The sequence below is a fragment of the Passer domesticus genome, chromosome 2 (assembly GCF_036417665.1).
Source record: "Passer domesticus isolate bPasDom1 chromosome 2, bPasDom1.hap1, whole genome shotgun sequence".
NCBI classification, from domain to species: domain Eukaryota; kingdom Metazoa; phylum Chordata; class Aves; order Passeriformes; family Passeridae; genus Passer; species Passer domesticus.
In genome coordinates, this window is record NC_087475.1 from 111,684,600 (window position 1) to 111,701,312 (window position 16,713).

The window sequence follows — 16,713 nt, forward strand, 5'->3', positions numbered from 1 at the left end:
CTTGATTATCTGTGAATTCACTTTGACCTTTCTGTGAATGCTCACCCAGAAGCCCTTAATGAAATTAACTTAAATTCTGAAATACTTACATTAAGAAGTCACTGGCAGTAGCTCCCTATGATCCATAATCAGCATCTTCCACTCCAAAGATCAAATTCACTTCCATTTACAAAACACCTTTAGGAAAAACTTTTAATTCATTCAGAGAATTTACACAGTATGCAACTAAATGCCTTCTGACAGAACATGTTATGTTCAAATTGTACTGGTTTATTTACAACTGTAGTTTATAAACAGTAGCACAAACATCTTTACATGAAAAAAATCTCGTTGCTGAAGTAGGCACAGAGTCAGAGATTTTTGAGGATATTTTCAGGAGGGACTAGGAAGAGGAAAATGTAATACAACAGCTGCTGGGCAAAACTATAAATACATGAGCATTGGCCCAGGTGCAATTTCATGCAAATATTTTGAACAGTTCAAGTTCTATTGGTGTTTACTCAGATACTAAGAAGGAAAAGTAATTAGTTCCAGAATTAAGGTGCCCTAGCTTGATTCCTAGTAAAATAACTTAGAATAACTGTTTTTTATAAAGGTCAGTTTAACTTATTTTACCTTCTGATGTAGTACCAAATCATAGGTTTTGATTCAAGTACTCAGAAGATTTTATGCAGCAAAGCTAATCCCCATTATCTTTATTTCACAGTTTTTGGTGATTTCCCATCAGTCTACAAAGATGCTGTGCCTTGTCCATAAGAACATTTCTGTACTGAGCTTTGAACCATTCTTGAACAAATGGAAAGCTTATGATGAATATTCATATAGTTGCCATCTCCCAAATCTTTACTAATTTAGACATTGTTACTCAAAATAATATAAACAAATGCTTGAATCAATGAAAGTAACTGGTAAAGAATACATTTATCAGAGGAATGCAGCACTGGAATTTCTCCCCTGGTTTTCTGAGCATTCATCTTCTTGCTGAACACACCTTTGGTCAGCATGTACTCACTTTTGTGCTGAACTGAAGGGTTTTAAACATCTAAAGTTCTTAGATACTTTGCTTCTGAGGAGCAAGGCAGCTTGTTTTTGACTGTCATATTTTGTCATGAAACATGCATTTCAATGCACACACTCATCTTTACAAGGGAAACAGCCTCAACCTATGAAATGTAAAATTTTGCATAATTTAAAAAACAATCACAACCCTGTAGTAAAAACTACAGTTAATTTCAGTATTTAAAAATAATCTTTACCACCAATTCCAGTTATTTAGCCTAGTAGCTGGCAAGACTTTAAAAACCCCTTAATTTTACAAATTGCTTGTATTTTTTCCATTTATCTGCAGCCCAAACTGGACTTAACAATTTTTAATGTGAAAACAGTGTTTTTAAGATTTGTATCTGCCCTGTTGAAAACCCAAAATTTTTAATTAGTCTTTGATACTACCTGGTAGGCAAAATCCAATTTCTAGACTGTAGGTAATGGAGACATTTTATTTACAAGAGATAATAATTTTAAAAGCATTCTGTTTTCAATTGCTCCTCTGTATCTCACCGTCCTTCATTCCTTTAACATACACCCAGCTGCATCTGCTCTTGCAAAGATGCAGATCACTCCCATTAAGGCTGCATTAAAAAGAAATAAACTGACCTTTATAATAAACACTTCTCCAAAACAAAAAAAAACCAAAAAAAACAAAAACAAAAAGAAAAAAAACCCCACCAAACAAACAAAAAAAACAAAAAAAAAACCACCAAAAAAAACCCAAAAACAAAAATTCTGTTCCGAAATGGATAATAATTTACCCTATCTGAAGCCTGCTACTCAGGCACTCCCACCAGCAAACAGAAAAATTCTCTTAAGTTAGTATTCAGTTGGGAAACAGTCAGCTTGTGTCCACATACAGTATCTTGGTTGCTTCTTCTTTATAAACTGGTCTCTACAAAGTCTTTAGTTATTAACTCTCCAAGGCATCCAATACTTTCATGATCTGTTGTTTTATGGCTTTGGTAGCATCACCTGCATTTGGAATCAAATACCTTAAAAAAATTAGAAAAAGCCATCATTAATTCACTATAAAATTTTTGAGTATAAATTCCATAATTATTTTCATTCTTCCTCTGTCTAGGAGGAAGGAAAGAGGGGAATACATTGAAATGGAAAAAATACTAAGAAAATAACATTTAATTCCTGATTATACTATGAAACTTCCTCTTTGTGAACTTAGAATTGTTGAGGAGTACTTTACAGGCCATCTTGGAAAGAAAAACTGACAATGGGATCAGTCAGGCCATTCCAGATCTCTACAGATCTCCACTGTCTGACTGAAGCATAGAAGTCCTTGCTTGGATTTTGTTTTGTGGTATTTTGGTTTTTGGTTTTCTATTCCTATAGCTCTAGATCAATCTGCTTCAGTTCACAAGGTGGTGATTAAGTAATTCAACAAGCAGTAAAGTTCTCTGCAAAATTTTAATTTATCTTTACAAACCTAAGGAGCCAACAGGCACAGAACATCCCTAGTTAGGTAGGAAACTCATCTCCCCTCTCTTGTGAAAACAGAGCATCCCCTACACACAGTTCTCTCCAAGGAAGATGAGAAAACATCCAGCTGCTATCAGCAACCTTCTTAAAACAGTGCCAAGAACAGCAGGCTACACCAGTGGAAAAAAGCCTGATAGCTTGCTCCATCTGACCCCTTCCTCCCTTAAGCATGCAAATACTGAGCATGGCAACATGTAACTTCCAGGAATCAGGCTTCAGGGAATCAGAGTTTTGAATTTAGGCTCTGGACTTCCTGCACAATGCACAGAGACTATAAGTCAGATGTCAAAAAAAAAAAAATTACTCCACCATACTCTTAAATCCCACGCTTCACAAATCCATACTTTTGCTGCAGAGAACTGTCCACTTCATTTTTAAGATCTATTACAAAAAGAAAACACTTGCACACATCCCATCCCCAACAACTGTAGTTGCAGTGCCTCTCTTCTGGGTCTCATAAACACCCATCATTTTACTGGCAAATCTTTTCCCCTAGTTCACATCTGACTTGTGTATTCCTAAATAAAAACTATTATTTTTTAACTCAATTCTGGGAATTACAGCATATCCCTGATTTCCAGTGTACAGCACCCTGGGTATCATTACCATTTACACCTCTGCTACTGAGATGCCTTACCTTTCAACTGCCAGAATTTCTATGCCTGAAGTATTGCTATTTCCATACTTAAAGGTGATCAGTTCTGGGTGTTTCTTCTTGGATGTGATTTTGACTACAGAGTTGAGTGCCTGTCGAGACTGTATGTAAGCCAGTCCCTTTCGTGATGGAATCTCCCTCAAACAGTACATATGAGTTGCTGTTACAAGGAGGTGACTTGAAGGAAAAGAAAAATACAAATTAATTTTGTTAATGAATTAAATATCAGCTATTTAGAAAGTTAAATTCTATTACTAAACTACATGGAGAGAGCAAGATAATACAGCTACCAAATCTAAGAAACAGTTTTAATACTTTCATAATACCTAAAGAAGAAAGTTCTACAAGAGACTTCAGAATTTCCTTGAGTGCTGTAGCACAGCTATTTCTGAAAGCTAACATGGCATCACCCCCAGTATTACTGGTGCACAGAGCATGCCAAGTACCTCCAGCCCCTTTCTCCCTCTTCAATTTTTTTTACTACCTTGTTCTTCAAAGCAAAACGTTACACTAGGTTTTATACATAATTACCATTCTACAACTCTGCAAATGCAAGAATGCAAATACAGTTTGTTTCACACTTTCATTTCCTAGTTTAATATACAGGCTAAGTTCAGTGACCAACGCTTTTCTACAGAATGTCTATCAAGATGGATGTTTTCACTAATTTCAGTACCTGGGAAACATATGTCCATTTTCTTTTACTTCATTACATGGAAAGTTATACTTCACATCAGGTTTATTTATCCATGTTTGGATGTTGACGACCTCTTTCCGATCATCATCCGACATTGAGGAGCTGTCAATTTCATCTGGTTTGAATGGAAGGGGTAAACATTAAAAAAAAAAAATTCCCACCCATCAGCTAACTTTTCAATTCACTCAAACCCATTGTAGCTAGACTGGTTCAAAGCAAGTGTACCCAACCATACAGAATGATTGAGAGGGAAGAAAGAAAAAGGCATATCTGATATTTCACTTAATTTTCTCTCAACAAACAAGTATTTTTAGGTCAGGGGGTATCTTTGGCTGGTCCGATTTGTCCATGCAGTAAAGTGGCGTGGATTTCTTTCACAATGAAAGTCACTTGTCCAGACTTTCCTTGAAGCCGTATAAACACTTTGCATTTAAACCACTAATATCTTTTGGCAAGGAGTATCAAAATCAAGCCAACTACAGTCCAGGAGAGTCTCTTCTTGTGGCTTGTAGTTTCTTTTACAAGAAGAAATGAACACCTCTTGATCCCTTTCAAGGTCAGGCATTATTTTTGTGGATCACTTTTCCTCCCTTAAAATGCCTCTTTCACATTACAAAGCTTTTGATATTCAGCTGTGCCTTTTGTGCAAATAATATCACATCTTTCCTCACCCTACTTATGCCTCTCTGAACCTTGTTCTGTTCAAACATTGTTTCTGACATCAAGGGCAGAAGACACACAATATTCAATGTGTGGGTGAATCATAGATTTCTGAGCATTTAATTTGCTTTTCTGACTGTCAATGACTGCTTATTATAAACCCACTGCTGCTGGACATGGCCAGATCATTCTACCACCACTGGATCTGAAACTAGAAGTGGTTGGGCGTTTTTTAATGTCTTTCTTGCATTAAAATCATACTGAATTTCATGTGCCACTTTATTACCCAGTCATGCCCATTATCAAAAGACTCAGTCTGTCCTTACTATCTCAGATAACCTTGGATCATTGGCAAAAATTGGTGTCTTTGGCTTCGCATCCTTTTTTAAGGACATTTTAAGAACATATTCCAACCCGAAATTTTCAGCACAGACCTCGGTGAAACACCCAAAACTCCTGCACGTGCTATTACTTAGTTGCAAAATACTGCTTTTATGTCTAAAGATGGTGATTATGTTTACATAGTAATTTTGGTGCTACATTAGAAGAAATTAAGCAACCTAGTTATCTAACACAATTAACTATATTAACTCCATACAAATTACTCCCAGAAATAACTCAGGACAGCTCTTCAAAGAGCCTTTTTCAAAGCCAGTTTCCTAGACTTTGTTAAACTATTTGCTTCAATGCAATTCAGAATTTGAAACACACTTTGGGAAACATTTTCACTGAAAAATACATTATGGAATTGGAGCAAATGGAACAATAATCCACCCTCATGTCACAGAATCACAGAGTGGCTGAGGACAGGTGACATCTCTGGAGGTCACCTGGTCCAATCCCCCTGCTCAAGCAGATCCACCTAGAGCAGGCTGCAATAATTACAGCTAACTGCAATTACTTACTACAGAAAAACCCCAAACACTAAAACTTCACAAAACCAATTATTCAGAAACAGGTTAACTTTTTGCATTCTCTGTATCAAGATCATAGATATTTCACTTCATATGTGTTGGCTTTGTTTACTCCAATTGTTGTGAATCTGCTTAATTACCAAGTGTAATAGTGCTGTTAAAGGCAAATATTAAATAGAACTTAGTAAAAAAATATTACTGAAAACATGTTCTAGACAATTTGGTTTTCTGAAACTACACAGACTTTGCAAAACACTATTATGGATGCTCAAAGAACTGTGCAAACTTAATTACATGGCATTTGGAGAAATATCTTGTTAGTATTAAAGCTTCTGCCTGATAATTTCACTTTGCCCCTTCACAATTTTTATTGCAGATGATGATCAACTGTTTGTCATTAATGTTATTTAAACCTGTGACTCTCATTAATCTTCCTGAACTGCTTCTTTTGCGTGTCAAAGATTCTCAGACTAGTTACTTGTTTCTCCAACACAAGCCAAACATTCCTTTTGGCCACAGAAGAGTTATTAGTGAGATGATGATTGGCAGTGGGCTAAAGCTACCAGAGCAAAACCAGGGCAACAGTAGGCTGGAACCACTCTAATGTTGGAACTGCTCTCAAAAAACCCTCCGAACAAACCCTTATGAAATGTGTGGTGTTCCAATTCTGCTGGTAGTTTTTCAATGATATAAAAATTTAAATAAAAATTGCATTTTTTTTTTCTACAGCAATCTGCATGTATATCAAGAGATGAATCAATTACTAATAGATTCAGTGCTAAAAAGCCAAGTCTGAAACACTGGAGAGGTGTGCACACATTAGCCAACTATATTTCAAAAATTTAGATCATTACACTAACAGACAATACTAGACATTTAAACTGAGATACATCAGCCAAACTAGGTCTTTTATATTTTGCTCAATGTTGTGAGTAATAAAGGCATAATTGCCATCTTGTATGTACAAGATCAGTGTTGAAAAAGATCTTTAATTCAGAAATAACAAGTGAAGACAAAAGATCCCCCAAATCTGCTTATTTCAATTTCTTCCTGTTGGCTGTTTGGTGCTTACCACAAATTACTTTATATTTTATCTGCTCCTATGTATTTGAATAGAGTCAGTCCTAGGCATTACCATAACATACATGAGCAACAATAATAGACAAGTATCACATTGCAAGACAAAGATGTAAGATATACCGTTTGATTTAGTTCAATTTAATAATTTTGTCTAAATAGGTTAAGCTAGGTAAAAGAAAAATTTTCTACTGTACCAGTATCATATTCTTCTTCATCTCCAATGCTGAATACTGGCTTCACACCACGGTAGGGTTTTCCTACTCTGTCACTGCTGCTGACATGTCTGTTGGCAATGAAAAGGGCAGGAGAAAGCGTGGGACAGGAGAAGAAAAGTAACTTTCAAACTGATGGTCTGAGTTCCACAGTAACATATTAGCAAAATGTAAACACAGCTGTGCAACAGAGAAGGACAAGAGATTCTCATGAAGCTGCCTGCAAGGAAGAAGTGAGTGACTCACCAAGCAACTTGGTTAGTGAAAGCACACAGTTCAGTCACTTTGTGAGGCTGACTGTAGTAACAAAAAGTGGAAAGAAATGCTGTTTTGTTTTAAAAAGCCCCATCTTCTGCTCATCTTCTCAAATACATTACAGACCTGAAAACTGACAACATGCTACGTTTCTAGCATGAAATGAAAACATATCTGGACAGTCAGGGCAACTTCACAAGGATGCCAAATTCAGATAAAGCAAAAAAACAAAGACTATTAATTAACATGTCTAGCAGTTCATTTTTCTGATTAATTCATCAAAAGATAACAAAATGCCTTAAGAACTACACAGTGGGGTTATTACAAACCATCTGTGGTAGTCTAAACCCTGACTTCCTGTTCATTACTTCCAGCTTGAGTCAAATCTTGAAGTATTTGCTCAAACAATTCCTACTGCTACAATCCCACACCACTGTGATATTCATGTGTTGTCAAAAATCACATTTAAATTTTTTCTACAGATCATATCAAATGACACAAACACACACAACTGAGTCTTTATGTGTGACAGTAAGATTGCAAATCCTGAGATATTTTAAAGCTCCAGCTCAGAAGGCTGACATTACATGGTCACAGCTGAATTAAAAGCTCTTGCCCTCAACTGTTGAGAATACCTGAAAATTATGAGAAAAACCTGAAAGTTCAGAAAGCAACAATACAGGAAATTTCTGGAAAAACCAAACAGTTCATAATTTTAGCCTTTAGAACTGGCAACACTTAGCAATTTTTAAAAACTCAAAACAAAACCAGAAAACCTGCCTGTCCCTTTCCTCCAGTTCAAGAACCTCCTTCCATACTGTATGTTTATGTTTCCTACCAACACTAAGCCTTGGTTCCTGTTTTAAGTACATTCACAAACTCCAGTTTAAACGCTACTGTAGAACCAAGCTGGACAGGGAACAGGTTTAGTAACATGTAAATTAATGCTATTACTTAGGGATATCTCAAAGTAGAATTGAAAGTTAGAAAAGAAAACAACATTTTCTATGGGTAAAATTTAATAAAATAAACAAAATAAGGGAAAGTTTAAAAACCAAACAAACAGAAATGTGGTCTACAATGGCACAAAAATAAACATACAATAACATGCTCATTAGTGTTTAAAACAATAAGCATCAATGACACTGACAATTCAAGAGGGCAGTGCTTCCATATGGAGGCTTTGGTAAACATATTTTAGTAATACATAACCAATTGAGTAAGAGGCAGCATATTTAAATAATGTCAAATTGAATTAAACAGAGTATCTAAGAGCAGATCTCACTGCCCTTAGACTAACTGCTAATGAAGTTTGTCAGGACAAGAGAGTAAACAAGAGAGTAAAAAGCTACTTTATAAAAGCCTGGTAACATCTTAAACTAGAAATTTATTCCCTTTAACCTGTTTACATGAAAGGCCATCATTACATGGTTACAAATTGAATGCAATGTCCTTTGGTGGCAAACCTGCCAAATGAAACATCCTGGTGATAAACACAAAGTAGATCTAATGAATTGATGCAGAAAAAAATGCCATTCTAGGATTTTAACAACTGTAATTTTAAGAAAATACTTTAGGGACATAAAGTGGGAGCTAATTTATTCTTGCATCTACCCAATGAAAGAAGATGTGCAATAGGAGTGAAAGGAATAAACAAAATCACCAAAATAAAATCTCAATATATCAAAACTTCTTGATTAGAAATACAGATTCATGCATCTCTGAGTTATCAAAGAGTCACCATATTTAATTTGGTATTTCAACACTTGCTTACCATATTCTAGAAACAGATCAACAAAATGTGGGGTACAATCCCCATGATCTTAAGTATTTCTAAATTAACAATTGTTCTTCTTCTACAGAACATTACTACTGATTTTTCTCACACAAACAACACCTTTCTGTGATGCTTTTGGGTGACTCCCAGCTCAAATTATGTACAAACTACTTGAAAGCAAAATCAGTCAAAAATCCTTGAAAATCCACTTTTAAAATTTTCAATAATTAATCAAGCACTAACCTTCATGGATTTCAGTGTAAGTGGGTCAAAAGCTACAGGACTCCTAAAGTATAACCAAAGCTCAAAAGTGATTATGCATGAGCTGCTCTTCAATTATCACAAGTAATTTTATAAAAACTCAGGTCACAATTTTTATTTCTGAAATAATTATAAGACACTATATCTGAGTCAAATGTGAAGGGCCTCCACATTTGCATGAAATGTAGTAGTTATGTGAACAAGATGAGGTACAATTGCAAAGCATATTTACTTATCAGTTTTCTTTTCCCAGTAATGAGCATGTCTGCATCGTTCAGCATGTTCTACCACCAAGTGATGAGATGCATAAAAATTTGAGACTTCCAGACAGAATTTCCACATGGGTTCCCTGTCATATCTAAGTTCTGAAGAAATTTTATGAAAAGTTTACTTTTCATAATTATAGTCTCTCTTGTTAAAACCTTAAGCCATAATTTGTTCAGTAATTGTTTCTGGTATCTTCTACTAATACAGGTAACTAATAAAATGTATATAGGAAATGACAGGTTAAAAAAAAATCCATAAAAAGTAATAGTAAGGAAGAGAACAGAAATAATAAAGCAGAAACTAAGAGAAGAAAGCACTGCCAATACATTCCTTTTCCTTCCTTTAGTCTCTTGACCAGTGCTTGTAAAAAGCACTAGTTTTAATATATTTCAAGAAATTAATATCAAAATATGCAAGCAATCTTGTCAGTGTAACCAATGCTTACAAACACTGCGATGCCATGCTAAATACAAGAAAGGTGGTTTTAGTCAGACTGCTTAATCATCAAGCTTACCGCTCCAGGCTTGCTCTGTCTGGCCAGGAAATATTGAAAGGTATTCTACAGTACATTGGGGCAGAGGACAGAACAAAAGAATTAAAAAATGTAAAGGAAAAATCTAGATAAATAGCTGAAATTTTCTATATTGGCAATGTATCTTCTTCAAGGAGAATGCTTGTAAATAAAAACAAGGCTTCATGAAAGCTGGACACAAAGTAAAGAAATATTTGCAAAAAAATCTACTAAAAGATGCATTTCATATGCTACCTATGGCATATGTGTAAGCATTACTTGATTTCACAGACAGGGATACCTTACACCAGACCACATTGCTTAAAGCTCCATCCAGCCTGGCCTTGAGCATTGCCAGGGATGGAGCAGCCACAGCTTCCCTGGGCAACCTGTGCCAGCGCCTCACCACCCTCCCTGTGAAGAACTTCTTCCTAATATCTAATCTAAACCTACCCTCTTTCAGTTTAAATCTTCATATTCATTCAGTTTAATTCCTCATAAAGCAAAAGCTACCAAACATTATTTAAACATTTTTTGCCTCTAATGATGAAATAAAAGTACTAATAGTATTTTAGAAAAACATTTTCCAACACAGAATAAAGGAATGATCTGAGGTACCAGACTATTAAAAATTACTCTTCATTTGGCATATATTTTAAGTCCTGTTATCAAACAAATGCTAGGTTTCTGAGATTCCTGAATACCAGTGTCTTGGTATTCAACATACACCTTCAAAAGCTGGAATTTAAAGAACTACAACAAGTCTTTCATTTAAAGCTCTGACAGATGAGTGCTGTTATTGTTGTATTTAGTTAAGATAATTATTTGGAATGATCACTTCTAAATTTGAAAGTGTTCTGCAGTCTACTTGCACATTCTCATTCCTTGCTGTACCTGAAGACACAAAAACCAAACAAGGGTCAATTCTGAGTTTGAAAAGCAGCTTTACACAAGGACTTGAAAAAAATCGAGATCTTTAAAAGAGGCAAACTCAATTTGCCAAGATGCAGCAGTGAAAAAAACCAAAACAGAACAAAACCAACCAACCAAAAGAACCTATCCAGAATCCCACTGTCATTCATCTATTTCATCAGAGTCAGGACGGGGAGGAACTCAAATAAAAGTGAAATCATTGTTCACTTTCAGACTGAACACAAAATTGACACACTATAACAAGTGAAATTAAGTGACAAATTCTAGATAAGCATTGAAGGCAACAGGGACCCACACTGGCCTTCCAGTACTAAGGAGCACAGTAGGCTCCCTGGGTCATGATAAAATTGTGAGAAGGGTAGAGGTAGAAAATTAAAAAACCAAATACGGGAGACAACTTTTTCCTAATAGCCCAGTTTTCACTTACAAACAGCCACATGAAATAGGAAGTCACTTCTCCCAGCTAATGTACAGTGAGATACAAATGACGCACCTGTCCACTGGAGTAGATGTATTTTCAATAAAACTGATAACTTTCTCTTTCACATTCACAGATTTTGTCTTCAAAGCAACAGTCATTTTATTCACTAGGGATTTCACTCCTTTTCCATCACCTGAACCGTTAGGAGCATCACCCTGTAAAAGTAACTCCTCTCAGGATTAATCATATAAAAGTATGTTATTTCATCTCAATTAATTCATTAAAATACAAAACATACAAAACAGCAATTTACTTTCTGGTACTCAGTAGAACTTCAATTACACAACTGAGTTTTTTTTAGAATTCTATCAAATAACAGCAATGATATGTGACTGAGGAAAATATCATCCCATAAGGCAAGCCTGACAAACTGTATTACTGAGCATTCTGCTATGGACATTTAGATAAAGGAATCCTATTAGCGATACATTGCACCTAAATTAAAAGCTAAAGAAAAGATACAATTTTGAGCTTTGCCACGAAATTGTATGCCACTTTATAGTAACTTGTTCCCAGAGTGAGTAAGAGCCAGGGAAAGAGTTATCTATTACATGTATCCTGCTGGAGAATGCCTACAGCAGTTCTTACCTACAAACTCTTCCCCTCAAGAGGATAAAAATGTTTAGGTCACCTATGACTAGACTGTGATCATAGTTTGAAATTAAACACACAAGTGAAAACAGTCATGACTTGCAATAATGCATTTTACAGAATAGAGGAATGAGGAATGTGAATGAGGAATGTGAAGAAAAAACACATGACACCTAGGGCTCCCATCCCACTGTAACACTTGCACTAAAATTTCACTTACATCAACAGAGCTTATGCTATTTCTTGAGCCTGAGGTACTAGCAATCCAGTGGCCATATCCATTTTCTGGTCCTTCCACATTGATATCTGCTAAGTGCTGTTGGAGGGCTGTTAAAAGGCCATTAAAAACATTCAGAATTACACTGGACTTAGTCTGTTGATGAAAATATTGTATATACCCAAGACTAATCAGTGACAATTTTTCCCCCACAATTCAATAAAATAGATAAATTCAGTGGTCACTATAATAATCCTTGGCTTTTCTTTCAGTAGTACAAAGGCATTAAGAAAATCTAATGCCTATTTATCAACCTAATAAACTAATTACTTTAGTAAACATTTAGAATACAGCAGTAATTAAAAATAAATCACTGCTTCGATCTTTAAGAGTTCTTATAACACCACACATATTGATTAATAATGCCTCTGTTGTATTGTTAATAATGTCGTATTGTAGCACAGATCTCTCCACTGTTGTAGAGCCTGATTATTTCCAGCAACATCAACTAATCAATTATGAACTTCTGATATAAGAAATCATAACAGCCGTTAATAGTAATTATGAAGTTGCATCTTCATATGAATCTGCAATTTACAGTGGCTAAAACATCAAGAATGACAAGCTGGAAGAAGGAATTTCTCCAATTTCTGCATTAATTTTTCACCACTCAGAAATTTGGGAAAGCTCTAAGAGTTAACCACAAATGTGTAAGTGCACAGTGTTTACTTACACAAAACAAAAATCTGACAAATGAGACCTAGTTGCTATTCATTCAGATGATTTTTAGCAAAAGCCTCAAAAATACCAACAGTGTTAAGACATTTTTCAAGGAAAATTTCATTATTAATAAGCTTACCCATAAAGCCTCCTTTGGCAATGCTTACGTACTCCTTGTTTTTCTGCAACAGAAAAGTTAATTCTGATCAGAGCAAAAGCCTGTGGAATGGGTTTGTTTGTTTACTACAACCTGTAAACTTGAGTAATGTAAAAAACAGTTCAGATTTTAAGGAGAACATATTTTGCCATTCACCATCAATGACACATGCAAACACCCTTTACTCCAGCTGTTAAATCAATGGCAATTTAATAGTACCTGTAAGAAATGTGCTAACACCATGTTCATGTACATATCTTCTTCTTCCCTGCCACTTCCCATGAAGCAGAGATGTTCCCCACCAGCTATGGAACCAGACTCAATAGATTGTTTTTGTGCTTCTAACAGGGATTTTACAGACTGTGCAAATTCTGATGGGTTTTGAAGCATCTGTGAAATAAACAAAAAAAAATACTGTCTGACACCAAGATACTGTAAGATGAGTTGTGAAAGGAGACAAACTTTGAGAATGCTTACAATTCCTTGAGCACAAGCAAGGCAACCTCAGCACTGAGAAGTCACACACACAGAACCTGAGCAAGACCTCACATTACATAAAGAACACTGCGACTGGTCCTTTACTTCCTCACCCCACTTATTCTCCCCAGGAAAGAAACACAGCTAACATCTGTTAGTTTATTTCTGAAGGTATCAAGTAACAGTGGAAAAAGGCTTTGCAATTTCCGTGTTGCATTGATTTGGTAATACAGCAGTGGGACTGGTTTCCATATTTACACATGCTTGGGCACAACACATCCAAACTGGAGATTTGAAATCCTTTAAACTACTTAGAATTTCTAGAGGCTAGTAAAGTCTTCCTCTTGTTGCCTCCCCACTAAGCTTTTTCTCATTCAGTTACCAAGGTTTGGGAAAAGAAATTACAATTGAGAGTACAAGGATTCTTTGTACTCTCAAAAAGTTAAGGCTGGGATACACAAAGGGCTGCTATGCATGCAAAAACATGAGTTCCATACGAAAGTCCATGTTTCTCCATCTCTTTCTCAATACAGCTAGAATTTTAACCTGTTTGTGGGGAAGGTACTTATTTAAACTTATAAGAGAATTTTGATCTGTACCTACACGGAGGTGGGGCAGGGAGGGGCCAGAAGGGATTCTCATAATTTTGTCTGTACAGTGGATCAAATGATGAAGGACAAAGTCAAAAGTACACAACCTAGCTATCAGTGAGGCAGAATTTTATTTGGGGTTTTCCTAGAGATAAAGGCTACTGCTTTCTTACACAGGTCTTAAATCTCACTACTTCCTCTAACTATAAATGGGATGGATTCCAAAGTGCTTTCTCTCCCCATTGTCTCTCCCTACAATAATTTTTGCATACTTTGCACATACAGGAATGTAAAATGCACTGAAATTCCATTAATGACTTCTCATCACAAAGGTTTTTCTCTGTAATGTTTTCCTAGCATTGACTTTTAAAAACAAGGACGAACCTGGTCACATTCATCCACCATGGTTCATTAAATACCATTAATTCCAATATACAATTAAAATACATATAAACTGATCACATCTAATTTAAGACTTGTTTTCATGGCCATCTTTTTCATATACTATCAGCTATTTGTACTACTTAATTTTAAATGCTTATTTCTACTATACTGAATATGACATTCAATTAAGATTAGCAGAACACCCACACAGGACAGAGAAAGTTTTTCCTAAATGATTTTTTGATCCAGGTTAAAAACCACACTATTGAAGAACCATTTAGGTTGGAAAAGACTCTTATCATTGATTCCAGCCATGAACCTCACAATGCCAACTCTCCACTGTTAAACCTCATCCCCAAATGCCATGTTTAGAAGTAATAAATACCTCCAAGGATGGTGAGTCAACCCCTTCTCTGGGCACCCCATTCCAATGCTTGACAACCCTTTTGGGGAAAAAAATTTTCCTAATATCCAACCTAAACTTCCCCTGGTGCAATAAGAAGCCACTTCCTCTTGTCCTACAGCTCATAACTTGGGAGAAGAAACTGACACTCATCTTGCTACAACCTCCTTCAGATGGTTACAGAAAGCACTAAGGTTGTACTTCAGCCTCCATTTCTCTGCTAGGCAATTATATTTAATATTATATTTACAAATGTGCATATAATACTGAAAAATGCATCATTTTAATTAGAGAGGTAAAGATATTAGATGCAGGATTGAACTTAACTAAGGTATAAAAGTATTTTATGCCATATTTCCAAATAAATCATCCCATACAGGTTCCACAGACTGCTTAAAGTAAAATAGTTGAGGGCTAATCCAGAAGTGATGAATACATTGTTGAAATGGAATTGATTTGGGGAGGAAAAAAGGACAGAGAAAAATATGACTGAATGTTCATTTAGGAATTCATAATCAAATAGAAAGTACAAAATATTTATTGAAATTATTAACTTATGGGAGATCTCAGTGCCATAATCAATGTACTTTCTCTTTCATATTGTACAGCAAAAATTTTAAAGAAGACACCAAAATCCTTTTCAAGATATATGCCCTGTAAAAGAAGACTGCAATAAGACTGGCTGTGGCAAAAAAAAAAAAAAACAAAAAACAAAACAAAAAGAGACAAAGAAAAAAAGTGCTCTTTTAGAAAATTTACACCTTTCACTGGAAATTAGGATGCTAAAAAGAGATTTCTCCTCCAAGCAATGTATAGTCTTTAATCTGTATTGGTTTCAATTCCTAACCAAAGAACAGGAAGTCTGGAATCCCAAATTCTAATGTCATTAGGGACTAAACTTCTCAGTAAAATGATGGTTCTACCATCTCCTTTAGAGATGCTAAATTTTAAAGTCTTATCATCACATAGCTAGACCCTGAAGTCCACAGATTAAAGCCTAAATTAAGAATACTTCATTTTTCAAGGCAGGCATTTCTCTCCCCTTCCATCTCAGTTAGGATTCAAATAGCAGTAAAGAAACAAAAAGCATACAAACCAAATCTGAGTCTAAATGAAATGCTGTTGATAAATGCCCAGCATTGTATTGCTCTGCAGGACGACAATCCACGACAAAAAATCTCACTCCTTCCTGAAAGAGAAATTTTTAAACTTCAAAATTGCATAATTATTGGCAGAATTCAATTACATTCTAATACTAACTCAAATACTACAGGAACTGCTCAGAGGGGCTAAGAGCTATTAAAAAAAAATCTTAATTATTTTGATTAATCTAAACTTTGTCTACAGTTACCAGACCACCAGTAGTATTCCTGTATCAGCTTTCCATTAATACATCAGCTTGGGCATGGGAAAGGATCATCCAAATGCAATTATATAATTTCTACTGAGAGGAAACATAGTGGGTATGAGACAATCCAAGAGTCCACTACCAGTCAGCACAGCACAGAAGGATGGGTTTATGTCCCTCCAACTTGGACAGGATATAAACAGATGTTTAACTTTATGTGGACGAGATAAAAACCCAAACTATGCACGACAAAACTGGTGCTTGGAAACTGCAAAAATGTCAGTTGTCATTAAGAAACACTGTACTCTAACTACATTATGATCCATATATGGGTCTTAAATATTTCTAGTGAAGTCCCTGCATCTAGATCTCCAATTAACTTCTACTGAAACAAGTTCAATTATTTTTGCTTTTTTCATTTAAACCTTTCAATGACAAAAGATAGATATTCCTTAACAGCGTTCTTCTCAAAGGTACTGAGTAGTGAGTTTTAAATTTTCCTCTACAGCAGCTACATTTGGGACAGAATTCAAATTAGCGAGATACTACTTTCAGCTCACACTCCTCAAATTCAAATCT

General features: G+C 35.5%; 2 protein-coding genes across 8 annotated transcripts in view; one reads left to right on the forward strand and one right to left on the reverse strand.

Moving 5' to 3' along the window:
* TBC1D23 (TBC1 domain family member 23) overlaps positions 1-16,713 on the reverse strand; it is a 36,879-nt gene that overhangs the window by 4,779 nt on the left and 15,387 nt on the right. For 2 of the 5 annotated variants that reach the window (XR_010356867.1, XR_010356868.1), the window contains exons 10-20: positions 15,883-15,975; positions 13,152-13,322; positions 12,915-12,957; positions 12,059-12,165; positions 11,260-11,402; positions 9,837-9,881; positions 6,745-6,833; positions 3,876-4,011; positions 3,182-3,376; positions 1,908-2,042; positions 90-177 (exon numbers count right to left, since the gene is read on the reverse strand). Coding sequence is in view for 3 of the 5 variants with exons in the window: in XM_064410749.1 (XP_064266819.1) it covers positions 1,961-2,042; positions 3,182-3,376; positions 3,876-4,011; positions 6,745-6,833; positions 9,837-9,881; positions 11,260-11,402; positions 12,059-12,165; positions 12,915-12,957; positions 13,152-13,322; positions 15,883-15,975 (1,104 nt within the window). In the remaining 2 variants the exon portion in view is untranslated. The other 3 variants (XM_064410749.1, XM_064410752.1, XM_064410751.1) reach the window with 2 other exon arrangements.
* Positions 1-16,713, forward strand: part of CMSS1 (cms1 ribosomal small subunit homolog) — a 256,935-nt gene that overhangs the window by 2,530 nt on the left and 237,692 nt on the right. Inside the window, exon 1 of one of the 3 annotated variants that reach the window (XM_064410766.1) lies at positions 13,554-13,580. The exons of the other annotated variants lie outside the window; for them this stretch is intronic. The gene's annotated coding sequence lies outside the window, so the exon portion shown is untranslated. Of the gene's footprint in view, positions 1-13,553; positions 13,581-16,713 lie in introns of those variants that run through there. 3 annotated transcript variants of the gene reach the window in all.